General features: G+C 51.1%; 1 protein-coding gene across 2 annotated transcripts in view; it reads right to left on the bottom strand.

Annotated features, from left to right (window-relative positions):
- The window catches only part of adkb (adenosine kinase b), a 91524-nt gene that overhangs the window by 46665 nt on the left and 24166 nt on the right, over nt 1-20693 (bottom strand). For both annotated transcript variants that reach the window (XM_030339632.1, XM_030339631.1), the window contains exons 5-6: nt 5884-6056; nt 3311-3419 (exon numbers count right to left, since the gene is read on the bottom strand). In XM_030339632.1, the coding sequence (XP_030195492.1) occupies nt 3311-3419; nt 5884-6056 (282 nt within the window). The remainder of the gene's footprint in view (nt 1-3310; nt 3420-5883; nt 6057-20693) is intronic.

The raw sequence follows: 20693 nt of genomic DNA, 5'->3' as shown, positions 1-20693 counted from the left end.
CGAACCATGAGGGATGAGGAGGATGAGAGGAGGAACAAGGCCGCCCCCCCCGCCGCCATGTAAACGGCGTAAGTTAAGAGGATGGGGCCGTTTTTATTAGCCCGGGCTAAGGAGCGCCTGCAGCCCCACGGGTTAATTCGTAGTGGCATCGCAGAGAACGCGTCAGGCAGCACAGATCAAATTACAGGCCCAGCCCTCGGTGGCAAGAAAAACAAGCCAGTGGTATGCGGCAGAATGTGCGTGTGTGTGTATATGTGTGTGTTTGTGTGTAGTGTGTTTGTTAGTGGGACTGACTGTGACTGTGTGTGTGTGTGTGTGTGTGTGTGTGTGTGTGTGTGTGTGTGTGTGTGTGTGTGTGTGTGTGTGTGTGTGTGTGTGTGTGTGTGTGTGTGTAGTCCTGTGGTAGAGAGCGCGAGAGAGAGGGAGAGAGAGTGGAGGACAAGAGAGGAGGGAGGGAGGGAAGGAGGGAGGGGAGAATAGAGAGAGCGCAAGAGCAGGAGAGGGAAAGAGGGAAAATAAATGTCCACAGAGGCAGTGAGTGTGGGGGGGGAGGCATGTGGACCAAAGGAGCCTAGAGAAGGTGGGGGGGATGAGAGGCTAAGTGGGCCAGCACACACACACACACACAAATACACTTAACACACCCACACACACACACACACACACACACACACACACACACACACACACACACACACACACACACACACACACACACACACAGTGAGTCGCCTCCTCCAATTAGAGTATGTGGCCCTTTAAAATGTCGTCTTCAATCTTTGTTGTTCACACTTTTTTGGCAAAGACAGAACCAAACAAGAATGATAATAATAATTTATACAAACACTAATAATAATGGTCATACAAAATAGGAAAACAATAATTGTGAACAACACTATAGCACTGTTAACCCCCCCACCACCACCACCCCCCCCCCGTATACAAAAAGCCATCCATATACCCTCTCCAGTTCTCACACACACACACACACACACACACACACACACACACACACACACACACACACACACACACACACACACACACACACACACACACACACACACACACACACACACACACCTCGCGCCTTTGTTATTGGTCTTTGTGCAATCATTTGCAAAAGAACCCAGATTTCCTAGCAACAGCCTGCCACCAAACATTTGGCAGGAGATCAACATTCTCTCTCCCTCTCTCTCTCTCTCTCTACCCCCCTCCCTCCCTCCCCCTCCCTTTCTCCCTCTTTGTGAGAAATGGCAGTGCTTCTTCCCTGCTCTGCGTCTGCCACCAAGCCCTGCTGCTATGGCTGCTAAAGCTGTCGCTGCCACTGCTGCTGCTGGATGAGAAGACCTCTAATAATTCTGTTTTCATCCCAACCAACCACATAGTAGCTGGCACCTTGAGAGCCTCTGCCAGGCATCATCAATCACCTCTTTAACACACACACACACACACACACACACACACACACACACACACACACACACACACACACACACACACACACACACACACACACACACACACACACACACACACACAGTTCAGTAATTCGATTTACAGATTAGAGCATACAAGACTGCGTTCACCACTGAACATTCGTTTAATGAAATCAACAAAGCACATTAATACGACTGGTACATCCACACAGCGAAGGGAGAGAGATGTGGAGCGATACAGAGAGAGAGAGAGCCAGAGAGAGAGAGAGCCAGAGAGAGAGAGAGAGAGATATTCTACAAATCGGGCTGTGAATTGGGTAAATGCGTGAGTGCTCTCATCGAGGTTAATGGACAGGGGGGCCATAGAGAACAACGCCGTGGTCTAGACACAACACGGGGCATTAAGATGGAGTAGCTTCGCCAGTGTATGGGGGCCCAAGTACCCAAGAAGTGCAAATGCATGTCTAATAAAGCCACTGATCGCCCGGGTTCGTTACCAAAGAGGCCCAGAAGGGATGCTTAAACACTGGGCTGGGAATCACATCCAATTGTGGCCATTTCCCTCCTCCTCCTCCTCCTCCTCCTCCCCGCTATCCTCCTCTCCCCTCTCCTTCTCTTCCTCCTCCCCAGCATAAAATTGTCGGATGTGGGCAAAAACCAACTGCCAATTCACAGGATGTGCCGTGTTTGCTAATGCAGAGCAGAGGGATGGGATTGGACAACAAAAATGTAAAACCTCATAAATTAAAAAAAGAACGGGACCACACAAAACTCCACAAACTCTGGAGACGATCATCGATTTTGGCAGTGCCAGTGTGGCCACCCCACCCGCCCGCATAGCACTCCCCGTGTTTGTTTGTGTTACCAAGCGGATAATTACAAATAATCTTTGTTACTGTGTGACATCGCTCCGCAAGTTGGAACGTCTCGTCGCGGAACACCCGGAGACGTTGTTTGTTGCACTTGAAGCCCGTCGCCTGGGCTCTCGCGGTGATTTATGACGATAACAAAGTGTTTGGGAGGCTCAGGAACATGGTGCCGTTTCAGGGCTATCGCGTTCACTGGAGATCTGACACGGCCCCGCTGATCCGCCGGAATGAGTCCCCGACAGCGGGGGTAACGTGAGAGGACCTGGTCAGTTCTGGTCCCCGAACCCTGCATGTTAAAACATAAACCTCAGTGTGCCGGTTCAGTGTTAGGGTCACGGGCCTCTGCGTGTGAGTGTGTGTGTGCGTGTGCGTGTGACTGGGTCTGTCTATCTGTCTGTCTGTCTGTCTGTGTGCCTCTGTTTGTCTGTGTGGATGTGTGCGTCTGTGTCTGTGTGAGTCTGTCTGTCTGTGTGAATGTGTGCGTCTGTCTGTGTGTGTGTGTGTGCATGTGTGTGTGTGTGTGTGTGTGTGTCTGTGCACAAGTGTGAGTATGTATGTATGAATGTGGGTACGTTTGTTGGGGTATGCGTGTGTGTGTGAGAGAGTTGGGGGAGGTGGGTGCGTTTCCCTTCAGTAAGGAGAACACTTTCTTTGTGAAAGACGGGAAAGGGGGTACGAGCTTGTGAAATCAATTTTCACACTTGTGCAGCACCTGTTGGCTTGTCTGCTTGTTAAAAGAAATGAATGAATGCATTACATGTTACAATTTCACAGCGCCTCGCCGCGCGGCAGACAAAGACAAGGCAAGGGGGTATGGAGAATTGTGCTCCATTGTCTCAATAGGTAACATAGATCTGTTCACTTTGCCGAAGGATGAATGGGCTCACCACGCGAATGCGCGCCGAGGCATTTCCTGAATAAAGGCCTCTCAACATTTTGTCCTCCTCTCTCTGGCGTCTGAGTCGGGGAGCAGTTATATTGAAGGCGGAGGCTCTCACTTACCGCGATATAATAGACCTTGGCTTTCTGCACCAGCTCCCAGTTGCTCTCCAGGTCCAGGTGTTTTTCCTTTTTGTAGCAGTTTGCCGCTGCCAGGTTGGCGACGAGGGACCTGCGGAGACAGACCCCATAAATCTAACCGCATTGCTTATCATCCATCTTAATTTTGCCTCAAAAACATTCCCTTAAAACTCAAGGGGGGGCCCCCCCAGACTCCCCCCCCCCCCCCCCGTCCCCCCCCCCCGTCCTCTCGTGATGTAGAAGGGATAACATTTCCTCGGGTCGTCAGCCTTGAGGGGGAGACGGAGACGTCAGAAAGTCAAGCTTCTCACTTCTCAAAATCGCACCAAAAATAGCGTTTACATTTTGCGTCACAATTTCTGACAGAGGTTCAGTTTATTCTATTTTCTATTCCATGTTATTATAACTTGCTGCGTTTATCTATTTGGACTGCCGTTATGCCTTGTTTCTCTCAGGGGATGAATGAAGTACCTGCCTACCTATCTATCTATCCATCTATCTATCACTCCATCAAGGTCCATCTCATAAATCAAGCAGCTCAGTTTGTAAACGCTGAAAGTGATTCAATCATCACACGCCAAGGGGAACTCTCTCACGACACATTGCGCTAAGTGACGCTCTCGTCCATTGACATCCCATTCTAAACAGGCCCTCCCCATTATTAACAAAACAAAGCTAAAAATATAAAAGCTTTTTATTTCTTCCTATACCGAAATTAACATTTGAGATAAGTACTGCCGTGAGAGGGCCCGCGAGGCGAAGCAGGTGGCATTATCTTTACTTAGCTCATTAGCCAGTCCTTGTGCGAGGGCTTTTTTTACGAGTGGCCATCAATATGAGAGCGCACATCATCACTACTTAAGGGAAACGGTTAGGCTGCCATATGACGGCGTGCAATGTCTCCCTCTCACATACGACCAGCTGGGAACAGCTGTGCATCGCTGCCTGCCTATAGCGGCGTCATCAACGGCGCACTGAGCGAGCTGGCCCGGGCTCTAAAGGACGAGTGCTGCTGCTAGTGCTCATCCTTTACAGCCTGAGCCGGCTACCTTACTGAGGCTATCAAAGATGAATAGGGACAACACTCGGTTTGATAATGGACGATAAGGTCGGCGCAACAATGGCGGCTACGATGGGCTTCATTATCCTGCCGGATCTAATGGATACAGGTAGTTTAGAACCCCCCCCCCCCCCCCCCGAGAATAAACACCTACAACCGTATTATACAACCACCAACAGCTACGCCACTTATTAATATTCCCAAAGAAACACGTACAACATAGGACAACATACGTAATGTCACCAGAAATGGCCTTTTAATAAAGAACATACACAGCGACAGCCATTTAAACAAATAGGGGGGGGGGGGGGGACTACAATAGCAGATCAGAGCAGCAGCCGGGAGTGGAGGTCGCCTGAGGAGGTTGACTCTACTGAGGAGCTGTAGCAATCAAAGCCCCCGGTCGGCGAGGGGGGGGGGACCCCGGTCGGCGAGGGGGGGACCCCGAGCGCCTCCTCGGCTCTAATCCTTCAAAGCCATCTCCTGCTACCAATCTGCCCCCCCACCCCCCCAGCCCCAGTCCGCCCCTGGCGACCTTTCCCCTGGCCTTCTCAGCTGTCTGTTAAACACCTGTAAGAAATATTATGGGAGCTCCTCTCTGGGCGCCCAGTGACTGACCTTTTCAGGTGTCAGAGCCCACATCAAACAAGCCGCGGCGCGAGACCATTCAGTGGGGCTGACTCCGTCCTCGGGCACTCAGGGGGGGGGGGGGGGGGGGGGGGGGGGCGCAGGGGTCGAGTGGTGATGGAGGTGGCGGGGGCTTCAGCCGGTTGAGTGACTGACACTTTCGGTAGCGGTGGGTGAAGGCCCGGTCAGAAGTTGAATGTTTACCGGAGGACTGTTCATTGATCGGCGACTGGTCCATCACGCACATACACACTGGTAGCGGTGTGTGGACCTGTGTGTGTGTTTGTGTGTATTTCATGTGTGTGCATACATGTGTGTGTGTATGTGTGTATGAGATTGGAGCTCACGAGGGTGGGGGGAGGAGGGGGTGGGGGGGGCAGGTGGGGGCTAGCATAAACTCTGACCCCGGCTGTCTGTAACGTGCTGTTTATGTTGCTAGCGTTAGCGAATCTCCCGCGATGCTTAAGTCAACCCCCCCCCCCCCCCCCCCCCCCCCCGCCACGCCCTCCCACCTCCAGTCTATTTCTTTCCATCTTACAACTGAGCCGGGCTGACAGGGAGAAAATCAGGGTGGGGGGGGATGAAAGCCCCGCCCCTCTTAACACAGAGACTGTTGACAGCTCACTGGGGCGGCACGGACTGAGCCAGGCCCTGGAACAACACGCTCAAGCTGTTTCCCCCCACCCACCCCACCCCGCCCCGTCTGATGGGTGCACCCGCGCTATGATGGCCCGGTCCAAAGGCCCTCCAGCCTCCCGGGGTCAGAAGACCACGTCGGCTGAGAGGGGCGGCGGTCTAGTTCTGGCCAGGGGTCAGGGGTCAGGGGTCAGGGGTCGGAGGGTAAGCGCTGGGGGGTGGGAGTGCTGACCTGTTGTCGCCGGTGATGCAGGCGGCGCAGGTCCCGGTGGGCTCGCTGTTCTGCTCGTAGTAGTGGGCGTCGACGTGGGCCTCGCGCGCCTTCTGCTTCAGGATCTCCCCGAAGCGGTCCTCGCCGATGCAGCCGAAGAAGGTGCCCACCTTGTGGGGCTCCTGGAGCATCCACTGGGGGAGCAGGACGAGAGAGAGGGGTCAGCAGGTGGTCCTCAGGGGAGGCTCTCGTTCACCTAGGGCCGGGCCGTGGCATGGGGATCCAATCAATATGAAAAATAGCACCTTGAAGAGTTTTACAGTGAAATGTTCGATTGATAATATAGAGGATAAACTGGAATATTATTTTCAGTTTATCCCCCATAATGTGCAATATTATCCAGCTAATCGAGAATATGCATGTGTTTTTCAAACCCACACGCAAATACAATTGTATGGATAATACTATATTATTTTTCTATTTTATATGTAGGTCTATATATACTGTATATAGCTTCATATAGCTATATATATTTGGATGCTCTTTCACACACATTTGATCATCTTACTACTAAATCTCCAAAAAGCCTCCCACACGACTAAAGGAGGAGCCAGGAGAGCCCTCCTCCACCACCACCACCACCACCACCACCACCACCCCCGCACTCCACAGAGACGCCTTTCAAACCCTGCGCTCCTTCCTGCCTGTGTGCTAAAAACAGCCCCATCTCCTTATTTACACAAAGCCCATTAATGTCAAGGCTCTGTCCATACTAAGGCAAACACCGGCACTCTCTAAAAGCCTTGTGTACCTGTTGTCCATAAGGAGACACCCCCAGCATCACTAACACCACCTTCACCTCCTCATCCGCCCCAACCACCCCCCCCCCCCCCCACCACCAACCTCCACCCCTGGTGATCTCTGGCCATTTCCTGTTTCTAGCAGTTGCCTGGTGTGCTGTGTGTGCTTTGTGTGTTGCTGCTGCTGTTGTTTTTCTTCCTGGGTTGATGAGAGAGAGACTGCTCGGATTCACCTGCACTCAGGTTTAACCTCCAAAGATTTATTGATGTGCGCTCTGCAATGTTTGCTCATTTTATTGCAGCCTCCTGTTTTGTTGCTGACGGGGGGCCCCCGGTGAATGAGATGTTGCTGCTTTCTGGGATGACCTGTATATGTGTGAAATTAATCATTTCGCACAACCAAATAGCGTCTCGGCAGGGAGGGGGGGGAATGCATTTTCATCATCCGTGCAGAGGAGCTCCCAGCTGATCTTTTTTTGGGCTCTTTCCAGTCTCTCTGGGTAACGAGTTCAGATGATACAATACAAAAAAAGAAGAAAAAGAAATAAAATACCACAAAGATATCATGGTGGCTTTTTTGGATTCTTTGAACCAGATCCCAGGTGTTCAGGAGGGGGGGAGAGGGGGTTGAGCCTGGGCAATTAATACGCCCGTGGAACCAATGTAGCTGTTTGTTGTTTTAAAACCTCCCCACTGAAATGAACGTCTGCCACCGGCCGCGGCCCGTCTCCATCCAGCGACAATTCATCCATTCATTCGGCAGCCATCTTCCTTCACACACACACACACGCCTGCTGAAAACACACACACACACACACACACACACACAGTACAAACACAAATATAGACACACAGACGCACAGATCTACAGTGAAAGCCGAGAGAAGTGGTGCCCCCTGCGGGGGCTGCTCATCAAGGTCAGTGGCTGGGGTCCACGTCAGGTCCGATCTGGTTCTCCCCTAGCAACGATGAGCTCCCCACCCAAGGTTAGGAGCTGGGGGCTATAAATAATGACAAGGCAGCAGCCCCTCCACTTCTCCACCTCTCAGGTGGAGATAGTGAGGGGCTTCTGACTCCGCCCCCCCCCCCCCCCTCCAACTCACAGCCATGATCCCTTCCCCAGAAATAAACCCCCCTGGTGACAGCATGGTGAATCAGTCTCTCTCTCCCTCATTAACATACACACACACTCGCACAGACGCACACAGACTCACGCTTGGTTGCCCGACGCGCCCACGCATGGAGACGCATAGAGGGGCTGAGACACTCTGACACACTCACGTCATCCACACGACTCACACACGCTTTCCCCCAGCAACCCCCCCCCCCCCCCACCCCGCCCGACACAAATAAACACAGAATCACACGAGCTCTCCCCTCCGACACAAATAAACACAAAAAATGTGTGTGCAGCCGTGCGCGCGTGTTAGATACAATTATGTTTGTTTATGTATTTTGTGTTTATCACACGCACCCCGACGCACACACACACACACACACACACACCCCCTTCCCAATCAAACAGACATACACAAACACATACACACCCCTTGACTATCAGCATGTAAAAACAATTGTGTTATCCGTTTCCATTACTATTAATTATACTGCCGTTGTGGGACTGCAGTGTGTTGGATCCCTCGATTTGACTCCCTGGCACCCTGCAGACAACTACCCCCCCCCAAACCCCAACCCCTAACCCCTCTGCCCCCAGATAAAGAGGAATAATAACTCCATCATGAAAAAAGCACTTTCCGCTGGGGTCACGGCGGGGTCGACCGGCCTAGCGCTGGGGATTCATGCTTAGTCACATCCCAATTACGCCACTGTGGCAGCAGCAGAGGCAGGGATTGGCAAATGCACATCAAGGCGCTTCATTACGGCGGGCCGCTCCACTGAAATTAAGCAGCAGATGAGACAGAGAGAGCCCCTGCCCCAGGCGGCCTGTTAGAGAGAGAGAGGCACCGTACGATAGAGAGAGGCACCATACGATAGAGAGAGAGGCACCGTATGATGGAGAGAGAGGCACCGTACGATAGAGAGAGAGAGGCACCGTACGAGAGAGAGAGAGAGGCACCGTACGATAGAGAGAGAGAGAGGCACCGTACGATAGAGGCATCGTACGAGAAAGAGAGGCAACGTACGAGAGAGAGAGGCACCATACGATAAAGAGGAAACGTACGAGAGAGAGAGGCAACGTACGAGAGAGAGAGAGGCACCATACAATAGAGAGAGAGGAAACGTACGAGGGAGGGAGGCATAGTATGAGAGAGAGAGGCATCGTACGAGAGAGAGAGGCAACGTACGAGAGAGAAGCAATGTACGAGAGAGAGAGAGGGGAGGTACTGAGAGAGAGGCAACGTACGAGAGAGAGAAAGAACGAATAGAGAGAAAGGGAAAAAGGAGGGAGATAGATGATGCCACTAAGGGATAGTGAGAAATAGGAGCTGAAATAACATTTCTTTCCCCCCCAGATTTTCTGCAAGGTGCCGGGAGCACGCATCGCACACTGCAGAGTGCTGCTGTATACTTACTTAACTAGGGAGAATGCCAGTCCCCACAGATTAATAACTTCCCATGATACACCACAGGGACATATCTCTAGGTAGAGGCGGACGTGGAGGGAAACCCAATACAAACACAGACTAGAGCGTGCACGCATGCGTGTGTGTGCATAAACGCGCGCGTGCGCGTGTGTGTGTGTGTGTGTATAGATGGAGAGCAGGGGGAGTAGGATAGGAAGGGGCAAAGAGGCTTACCCGCTGAAGGCACTGCGATAATAAAGTATACATTATGTTAAGTGGGGAATAAGTCTGCCATCTCTTTCAGTTAGGCCCCCCATTTACCCAAACCGTCTCCCCCCCTCATCCCCACCACCTCCCCCCACGACCACCAAAGGTGCGGCATCCCCCCCATCGGAAAGCCTATTAATTATGATGTCTCGTGGTCTCCTAAGAGGGGCCCCGGCGCGTGGGAGGGGCCCCTGGGCTGGGCTGCTCCACGGCCCAGCAGCTGCCACTCTTCACTACGGAGACGTCGGACGCCGCCGCCGCTCCCCGGTTCGCGCGGTAAACTTCCTTGAGAGCAATTACGATCACCCAGATGAGGACGTGCGGCTGTGTGTCTGGAGACTGGGGGGGGGGGGGGGGGAGCCCGAACAGACGCCGCTTAACCCCCCCCCCCCCCTCCCGGAACGTTACGGGGTCCCTGTTTGCTCTCGGCTCCATCTCGCCCTCATCTTGAACAGCGCTATCCCTGCTTTAGATTATTGAAGCGGTAATGGAGGGGCGGGGGCCTGTGTGTGTGTGTGTGGTTGCGAGTGCGAGTGTGTGTGTGTGTGCGCGCGCGTGTGGTCCGACTTGGATATTCCTCCTGTATAAAGACGGCGTCTCCTCTCTAGCGTCCCTCAGGTCAATGCATTTCGCTCGAGAGTCGAGGGCAATCATTTTGCGGCGGCGTTAATGATGCAATTCCAATGCAATTCAGACCGACCGAAGGGACGCCGTGCGATGTGTGCCCTGCATTCAGCGCGCCAAGAACGGGAAGGCGGTGGTGTTGGGATACTGGAGGTGGGTGGGGTGGGGGTTTGGGTGGGGGGGGGGGGCTGTTGATAGATGATGCAGCGCGTTATCCTGCGGGCTCCACTACTACAACCACCCCCCCCCCCCCCCCCCCCTCCTCCTCCTCCTTTCCTCAGCTCCACAGGGCCTTTCTGCACCTCGCCGGGAGCCAGCCCCGCCATTCTGCCGCCCGCCCACGGGAGGCCGGTGGCGCGCGGCGCTCCAGTGTCGGCGCCGCCGGTGCCTCTAAAGAGTGCATCACAGGAGCGCCGCGGGGGGCCGCGCCGCCTCCGGTGAAACGCGGCTGGGCGCTGTGTTTACCGCGCGAAGCCATGGCGGTGACCGATTCGAGACCGCCGGATACAAAAAAGACAAGTCCCGGGAACCGGAGAGACACAGACACGAACATGTGTATGCGTTGCGTCCGAAGGCGGCGCCGGTTTTGACGCGCGTTTACGTTTGTAAACACCGTTTACCTAAGGATGAAGATGGCCGGGGGGGGGGAGGAGGGGCTTGTGAGCCTCCAGCGACACAGTTCTCCTCTGGAGCAGAGGAATATGGCCGAGCCTGAAAATGTCCCCGTTAATTATAGGCTTATCAGCCCCGGCGCAAATTCAATAGCACTATTTATAGAGGCCTAGAATAGCAGAGGGCGCGGGCACATGGCCTCGGGCCGGGCCAGTTGTCGGCTCCTCTGTGCTGCTGCCCACTGCCGGGGCAGCATCTCCTCCAAAATATAGGACCTGTGTTCCTTTACCTCTTCACTGCCGTTAAAAACAGCAATCAAACAATTCTATCGGTACTTGTCATGGCGGGTCCTTTTATAGATGGTGGAGGAGGTGGTGGTGGTGGTGGTGGGTGAGTGTGTGGGGCGGGGAGGGGAGGGGAGGGGGAGGGGGGGGGGGGTTGACACCAAGAGCATGGACATTGATGAGGTCTGGCAGCTTCCATTAAATCACTCTTTCCTGTAAAAGTGTCAGCCATCAGAGCAAGCGGCCGAGGATTTTTCACTCAATCAGGTAACACACTACACACTCCAACCCCTCGCCGGCCCTCCATCCTTCAACACACACACTCACCCACCCACCCACACACACACACACACACACACACGGCTCCGTCCTCGGCCTCCTTAGGGCACACCCTTCTCCCCCAGCCCCGAGGATTCTGGTCAATAAGTCCTATCAGTTCAATTTCATGCACAGTTAGCCACGTTGGGGTGCAGGGCTGCCCGCGTTGGGGTTGCATATGTTGTTGCTGCCGCTGATGTTGTTGTTGCTGTTGTTGTGTTTCAGCCTCCCTCTCTCCCCCTTGGAGGTTTGATAAGTGGGGTGGGGACCTGGAGTGGAGTTAAATGTTGTAGTGGAGAGGAACGAGAGGGAGAGGAGAGAGGAGGAGAGAGAGGGAGCGAGAGAGAGAGGGGGCTAGCCAGATTTGTTTTAGCTCCGCTTACCGCCATGGCTACCTGCCAAGCCATTAACAAGTGTCTCATCTCCATGCGGTGGCGCTAGCTAAGAGGGTGAAACAAAGGGAGGGCTGTAAATGATCAACGCGATAATGAGCCTTTTATCAGTCGAAAAAGGCACGGCGAAGTGCTCTATCCCCCACGTCATTTTTTTTTTTTTTGTCTTTTTAGATCATGGAAACATATTCTCCGCCCCGCAATCAACCCTCAAAAGGTTCAATCAACACGAGAAAGGTTCATGAATGGAAGAATGTAATCCAAGGCCTGTGGCCCTGCTGATCAACAACATCACTCGCATGTGGGTGTACCGCAAATACACTTGATACCAAACTGAAAATTCTGCCCTTGTAAACATCGTCTATTGTTTCCACAAAGTCAATCGGCGCACTCCAGTCCGACATGGCATCCCGCTGTCACACATTATTATCAACTACACATGTTCTGCTGAACAAGGCAACGTTTCTCACAACCAAAGGGGAGGCACAGCCAGGCCACCAAGGGAAGGACGGATAACACTAGATATGAAAAACACGAGCATTTACATGCTTGTATGATTTTTTTTCCCCCCCTGCGTGCCCTGAGTAGTTGTCTTGTACGTGCGTGTCCCAGACAAGGGGATGAGGTGGTGGTGTCAGTGGTGGAGGGTGCGGTGAGAGCTGACAGCTCCCAGGAACAGGACCCAGATCACCCCCCCCCCCCCAGCCCCCCGGGGCATTAAGCATCCAACCCGGGGTGAAGTGCAGACACACTCCATGGGCTCGGATATTTAACACGACAATTGCAGTGCCCCCCTCCTCACAGCTATCAAAGAGGAGAGTTCAGCGGCGCACGCTACGCGACACGCAGCCTCCAGCACCACCCCCAGACTCCACCCCCACGCAACACCTTCCGCCACAGCAGCAGCAGCAGCATCGCACTGCATAGGAATCAGGCATGTGGCGCTATCGCCAGGCGCCAAACTTTTTTTCTAAAAAGGACACCTGATTATTTGTTTCACTCCCTCCGTCTCCCTCTCTCGCTCTCTCTCCATCTCACACCTATTTTTTATTTTTTATACATTTCTCACCTTCTTTGTTAAACACACAGCCTTGATTTGGTTTCTGTTGCCCGGGAGGGCTGAATTATTTACAGGATAAACAAGGTGATGTTGTCTCAGTCAGTCGCAGCCAAAGTCCCCCACCGCCACAATAGAGGCAGGCACTTTTAGCTGGCAGGCTCGAGGCGCTGAGCTACGATGCGGCACTGGGGTGAGGCTTTGCGTTGCGGGGCTCTCGGTCTGATATCCTGGGCTCTCTGTGTGTGTTGTGAAGGTTAGTGGGGGACCCAGCGGTTCACGTGAAGGGGAAAATGCCTTCCAGCTACATTCATGGGCTGGGACTCCCTGGCAGCGAGGCTTTTCCTCCTCGCTCACTGAGTAATAAATAGGAGCCATAAAAATGAAAGCCCGGAAACACAAACAAAAACTTTGCAAACAAATCTTGGCTATATGCATCAGGGTAGGCCATTGACTACCTGACATAAAATGACCTACGACGTCGTCAGGTGTCATATAACATAGTAACAAATGAGCTGGTAGGCCAGTAAGCAGATAAGTAAAATAAGTAACGGATGTACATTTTCCCTTTTTTGACGAGCCAATCATTTTTGGGGACTGAAAAACTGAAATCAAAGAGTTGGGAGGGGTAATCACTGACCAGAAAATGGCATTAATGGAAAGGTCCCTAATCCTGCCAACGGAATGTCATCCAGTCACTGTCACCAGCGCCAGGTGGAATGGCGGGCTGCGACCTCCCACAATGCACCTGAGCAGCGCTTTGATCTGGGACAGGAGGCAGTGGTCCGCTCTGGATGTGCTGACAGCAGCAGGTGATCTGTGTGCTTTTAGTCGTGATTTGACACATGGCAAGTGACAGCCACCACTGAGGGTTCAGGACAGGTCGGGCGGACTAAATCAAACATGGTGGTGGCGTGTGGCTGAATAAATGAAATCCCTTCAAACGCGGTGGAGAGGTGCGCTTTAATAAGCGTTGGACTGCACTGTGTATGAATGATTTTGTTTCAATCGCCCCCCATACTGTATTTAGGTTTTGGCCACGCCGGGCTTAGATTATCTAGTGCCGACACAATGATCCTAATCCTCCCCAGAATACTTTTATAAAAAAAAAAAAAAGCACTTTTATACAGCTTAGCAAAGATTATATTGTATGTAGGTCTCGGTGAGTAAGGAGCTTACAATATTGAGAAGGAAAAAAAAAAAAGAAAAACTGAGTAGCTTTCGTTTTCAAGAAAAAAAAGAAAGAAAAAAAAACTACAAGCAATTGTTTGGCCATCGCCTTCATTATAAGGAATGATGTGGGTAGGGGGGGTGGTGAGTCAGATTCAAGAGCCCTGCCCTTCTATGTGTCAGTGTACTACCGCTCTTTGTAAGAGAGTTCATCTGACGGCGTCACAATAGGAGGATATGATTTGACCCGTCCGTCGGGAACGCGAAAACGACATTCCTGGTGTCTTCACACACTGTAGCAGGAACCCACTTATCAGATTACTCACGCCTTTGTGTCTCCAATGCTGCCGCTGCAGGCAGACGGGGGCTTTTCCCTAATGTTGCATGTTGGAAAATATCCGCGATGAGCGCTTTTCTTGTCGACACCGGTGTGTGAAGAAGGCGGGGGTGTGTGTGTGTGTGTGTGTGGATCCGGTGGCCGAGTTGCTGCCCAGGTAAGCAGAAAATGGCTCTTAACTCAGGCCTGACCTTGAGGGAGGAGGCCATTCAATCAGCTGGCTGCACAGCGAAGGCCCCATCATCGCACTAATAGACTGGATCCTCCTCTCGGCCCAGATCATGGACGATGCACGGACGGTTGCCTCCTGCCTGGCAAGTTAAAGGGGTAATTTGTTCAATAAGTGTGACTCAGAAAATAAGCCATGACAAAAAAAGAAAAAAGGACCTCCACTGCTGGGTGAAAGGATGGGGCTTATTCGACGCTCTGCACATCTAATTAGATTTTCTGATTATAGACCCAACACAATTGGATGAGGCCACATAAAGAAAGCACAGTTAAAATGCAAGACTGCACAGACCGTTCCCGCCGTCTGATTGCCAAGAACTAAAAATCTGGCAGCGTCTTTACTCCACTGCGTAGCTCGGGGAAGAGTATGAGGCAACCGCTTTGAACTTTGAGGCTGTGCCATCAAATTTCTCCTTATCAACTGGCAGCTTAAACAAGTCATGCTATTTTTCTGACAGCTTACATGGAGACGGAGTCAAGAGTAAGCCGCATCACTCATAACTATCGGCCACTGCCGTGCATCGAGACAAACATCTGTGGACGCGTCCCTGGGAGTTATGGCTCAGATAACCTTCCAGATACCTTTCAGATACCTTTGGCTGGTGCGATGCGCCAGGCACTCTAAGGCTGTTATGCCTCATAAATTCTCCACAAATACACCCCAATCATAAATAATGTGCAACGATGAAAAATAAGGCACTTATTACCCAAACCATAAAGAAAGCTATGGCCATCATAATATTGATAAGCAGAATATTGAATGGATACAACATTACGGGAATTAAAATGGTGTGCCTCAAAATAGACGACAGCGGAAAAGGCAGACAGTGGGCAATATATTTCCCACTCTCAGCCAAAGCATGATTTGAGAAGGAACACTGTCATAAATAACCACACTTCAGGCTAGCTAATAAAAGTCGTTTATATCTGTGCGATACCGCAGTCTGCACACGGCAGATGCCGGGGCCATCAAACGCTGCCTAATACATAGTAAACTAAAAGGCTAATAATATCTTAGTCCTATTTGAGATAACAAAGGAAGGCGGGGCCCTTGCGGGGCTGGCTCTCCACCTCTTTCACAGAGAGCACGGGTCTTTCATTCAGCGTTACCGCATGATCCGGGAATGTAATCCCGTCCGGCAGACAGGGACCATTGCATGGCTCTGTCCCCCCACAGGTGTAAACATTCTGCCGATGAATCGGTGAGAAGAGAGGAGAGTGCTCGGTGTTTGATAGGGAGCCGTTTCCAGGACCAGATGCTCCGAGGCCCGGTCTGTGAGAACTTGGGCAAAAAGATCAGTGGAGTTCCTTGAGAGTCAGGATATAAATCCCGGTCGCCGCTATAAATCAACTCTCAATTTTCATCCCCTCGCCTCTCGCCTTCCTGCGGATCTCTGTAATAACAATGTTGCTGGGGCTCGCCTGGTTGTCATTAGGGCTCTGGAACCGATCCATGCTAATGATTTGGTACTGTATTCAGTGGGTTTGAGTATTCCAAAAAGAAACGGAGAGGGATATCGCTGGGCTGTTTAATGCTTTACAGGTTAAGGAGAAATACAAAGGTCCGTTGCAGATGCACTTCATATATCAAAACATCTCTCCGAAGGGATCCCGCCTGCCAGAAATAACACCCAGTGTGCCAATAAAGTTAATATGCGCCAACTCCGTGGCCGCGGCTTTTTGCCTTTCGAGACAGTTATGTTGCATGGCTGGAGAGCGAGGACAATGCACTCCAGTTAAATCTGTCTGGAGGACAAAAAAACTTTTATTTAGTTATTGTTCTCTGCACCAATGGGACTTTCCCCATGCCAAAAAACCTGAATTTAATCTCAGTCTATTTTGCATGCATTTCCCTCCATAAAATTCCAGTCCCATAATAATAATAAAAAAAGTATTAACAAAAAGTTTGAGCTTGAGCCAGTGCTGCTTCACCTGACTCCCACATTGCATATTTACTGGAATCGTCGCATAGCCCCGACGGCAGGCTTTTTCGGATCCCATATATCCACAGTATCGCCATAAACCCAAATCATATATTGGCCTCACCAATATATGAGAAAACACATTTTAATTCCAGCGAAACCAAAAGCCCAAAGTGGCGCACAGGGAGGGAGAATCTAGTCACAGGGGCCGTTTAAAGAGTCGCATTCTGGGGTGAAGCCTGCTTTACTTACAGAGGGAAAAAAGTAAACCAATTTCAGCAGTTATCCACACTCCTCTGCACTGTTGGCTTTGGCACCGAAGGTTCAATGAGTTTTTTTAGTCAACACTACAGAGTGGTGCTCTGTGCCTATAGGAATCTGCACTGACAGAAGGCTTTCAGAGAAGAACCAAGGTCAATGCTACAATAACACGCCGCAGATATCTTTTCAGCGCCAGGGGGATGTTGTGCGTCTCTTTCACACCCTTGAAAATAAAAACCAATGAGCACAGCCAGCTACCAAGTTAAATATACTCGGCTCTGCCGTGCACCGCCTGCAAGGAAACACCGGGAACCGGTAAGCAGAGCTTCACCTCACAACGCAATACATAGTGAAGACCCCCTCTGCGCGTTGAACCGGGAACCACATCAGGGTAATCCGTTCCACCCCTTACAATATCACCACATAGTGAAACAATGGCTGGAGTCCCTATTCCTGCATCTTTGAAACAGCCGGCTCTAGCCAAGATCTGTGTTTTAGAGTCACACAAGAATATGCTAGATATGCCACCGACTATTTTGGCACCGGCAGTGCGAACGTATAGCTCACGCAGCCACCTTATTATGGAGAGTCAACCATTCCTCATACGCTGGGTGCACTCCAAATCATGTATCCGAGTTAGTGTGTATGTCCCGACGTAAAGAAGAGGTTTGATTGTTGATGATGGGAAACTCCAGACAGGGTTTGCTCTAAAAGGTTGTCAGAGAAATTGCTAACAGCTGCTAGCCGCAGGAATTCAGAAGTGCAACACAAGCACTTTGTGATTGGCATAAGGAAGCTACACCCACTTAGTAATAACATGGTACTGGTTGGTGAGGTGCCATATGGAGCCGTGCCAATGTAGACATGGTCGACTGATCGGATCATTTTGTACATACGAACGTCAAGCCTGAAAAGTATACCATGATTTGCCCTAGGCACAGTCTATTAAGAAATCTATGGAAATGACATGTTAGATTTATAGGATACACACCTCTATTATGTTCCGTGTTCATCATCATAAAACCTACATGTTGTATTCTCTACATATGCCTTCGCACCATTACAGTGTCATAAGTTATTACGCAAGAAATTAAATTGGATTAATACAACCATGCAATTGTACAATTTTATTGCAGCATCATATTTCCGCAAAGCAAAAGAATAAAAATGTATTCTTATTTTCCAAATCAACCAAAGGGGTCAGTCCAGTTCGAACACAAACAAAACATGTACTGTATATGCCGCGGCAAAAACCATCACAAAAACATAAGTCAGTGGATTGACTCTGCTGCTGATCCGACTCCCCTCCGACGCACCTGCACGGCTCCGTGTGTAATAACCTCCCCCCCCCCCCCCCTTCTGCTGTGCAGGTGTTTGCCCATATTTACACTAGCCCAATTTCCCGCACTTACACGCCACGTTATGTTTCCCGCTGCAACCCCTATTTCCTCGGCTGCTTTCTCCCGGCCCACGGTATGTCCTCACCGAGCCTCCTGCCCAGATCCAATCCCCTGCAAGATTCATTTTCATTACCCGAGCCAATTTCCCAAGCCCGGGAACCTTGGCTTATGGATTTTTCCTGACTCGCAGACCCCCCACCCCCCTCCCCCAGGGGCACGGGGGTTATTTCTCAGGTACCTCAGCAGTCAATCCTGTCATACACCAGCCTGCTGTAAACAATAACCCGATCGCTATAAACAGAAACCTTCGTAAAGCCGATCATTCGCTATTTGGCCGGGGTGATGGCCGGCGCAAATCCCGCCTGCCGTGGTACAACTCTGCCGTCAGCAGACTGCCGGCAGGAAGCGGCGCACTACGATGTGTGTAATGCTAATGGAGAAACAGGACAAAGGTAGCATTACTGACGAGTGACTCATTCCGATTCCGCCACGCTTACCGTTGAGACCTTTCGGACGGCTTTGCTGCGACCCATTATATCACAAGAACCAACAGTTAATTTATTGACCTCTCCAACCATTCCCCGGTATGCAACCTCTCCTCTCAGAGACGCTTATTATCCCGCTCTCCCCAGTCGCCCGTGGCAACGGAGTAGGTAGGCAGCTCCGACAGAAAGGGCGGACAGGAGGGCGGGTGTGTGTCGGCTCGCTTTGGGGTTTTTTTTTGACGCAGAGGCGACCGACTTGATCAATTATCGAGCGGCCGATTGTCTTTAATTAGGAGGGTTTAAGTGTGGAGTTAGCCCGGCCGGGGAGGCAGGAGAGCTCGGCGCGTAAAGCAACCTCATTACACCGCAGTGATTCTCCTCCCAGGAGCCGTGATCCATGCAGTGTTTACACCATACATTTGTTTCTGTGGTAACATATCGAGCGGAGGAATGGCTCTGTGACAGACGTGTTTTTTTTTCCCTCCCTCCCCTCTCCCCCCCACCCCACCCACCCTCCCGTTCTTGCTCTTGTCCTTACTCTCTATTTTCTTTCTATCGCTCTGCCTCCCACTCACTGCTGAAGAGGCTGTCACACTGGTTCGCCTTTTGTCTGGAGAGTTAGCACAATGTGTCCTAGTTAAAGCCTGGCGCAATTAGACAATTATGTTGGAAGGATCTGTCATTAATTCCTTTGTGGTGGACCGTTTCTCACCACAAAGGCTTCTGAGGGTTATCTTTTTTTCCTCTTTTTTTTTCCACACAGCTCCGTGTCAGCTCTCCCCCGGTCCCACGTGTAACTTTATCAACAGAACGTATCAACTGCCAATACGCATTGTGGCCTGCCCCTGCTGCCAGTGACAGGCCGCGGGTAAAATCAGCTGCTCTCTCAAGGCTCAGTTATTGTTCCAAATCGACACAACGCAATGACCACGCGGGTCGTCAGCCTGCGTCAGGTTTTAGTGAGTGGGAGGCACATGTCAAGCCCTTGCGGTGTGCGCAAGGAGGGTCCGCAAGGAGGGTCCGCAAGGACGGTCCACAAGGGTGTATCGGGTCCGTAAACCCCCTTGCGTTGCGTCGACGTGGAACCAATCAGCCCTTAAGTCTGCACAAAAAACAAACACGAAGCTTGAGTCTGTTTAGCACGGCTGTGAACTACACTGTGAAAACCAAACCTCCATAGTTAATGGTTAATGCATTCATCTACGTTGCTGAAACATGCCCAAGTCTGGATTGAACCAAGTGTTCACCTGCGGGGCACGTTGGCCGTTTTTTGGGGGGAGGGAAGTTTGGCATCCGTCTTAACAAGGCACAACACAGCTGATAAAACAGCACATAATTACTCCACAGCAGACTCCCGAATCGTTTCTAAACAGATTCGAAAAAAAAAAAAAGTTTCCCAACTTTAATGAAGACATAATTAGGAAATAATAAAATACACGGTGCAGGCAGACAAGCTGTCTTACGGGTGGTCAAATAGCAGTGGGCTGGTTTTGTAATAGCTTTGCAGGAGCAGTGGGATTACTAGTGCCTATTTGCCAAACTCACTCAAATAATGGTTTGAAAAATAACTTTGGAGTGGGCCTTTAAGACTGGTACACTCAGCAGCTTGCGAATGTCTTGTCACGTCAAGGGGCACTTGTTTCACAATTACACTCAATAGCTCTGCCTGACAGAGACGTGGGAAGAGAATCTCACAGTGGAACTCAAATCTTATTAGAGCGGTGATCTAATCAGCCGTGAATTCATAGGAGGAGACGGGAATGCAGGGGGAAAATCACCGTTGAGAATTCTGTACAATTATCAAAAATCTCACAGCGGTACATTAAAAATTCTAATTAGGACGTATTATCTTAATTGCTGAAGAGATGCAAATCAAAACAAGGTTAACGCCGCTCCCTTAACACGCGCGGGAACATTTGGTGGGAACCTCTTCAATATGCAGCGAATCAGCTTGACTTGTTCCGACACGAGGGGCTGTCATTTCGTAATTCCTTCCCCCTCCGAGGGCCAATGATCCTAACTAGGAGTGGTGGCGGGGACAGCGGAGAACGCAGTGCAACGCTGGGCTGAGAACAAACCTCTAATTGATCCACACTCGTTTTCTTTTGTTGCTGATCATCGCTTCCGATGGCACATGGGGCGGCCATCT

The sequence above is a fragment of the Gadus morhua genome, chromosome 18 (genome assembly GCF_902167405.1).
Source record: "Gadus morhua chromosome 18, gadMor3.0, whole genome shotgun sequence".
Classification (NCBI taxonomy): domain Eukaryota; kingdom Metazoa; phylum Chordata; class Actinopteri; order Gadiformes; family Gadidae; genus Gadus; species Gadus morhua.
Note: the sequence above shows the minus strand (reverse complement) of the source record. Positions and strands in the feature narration are given on the sequence as shown.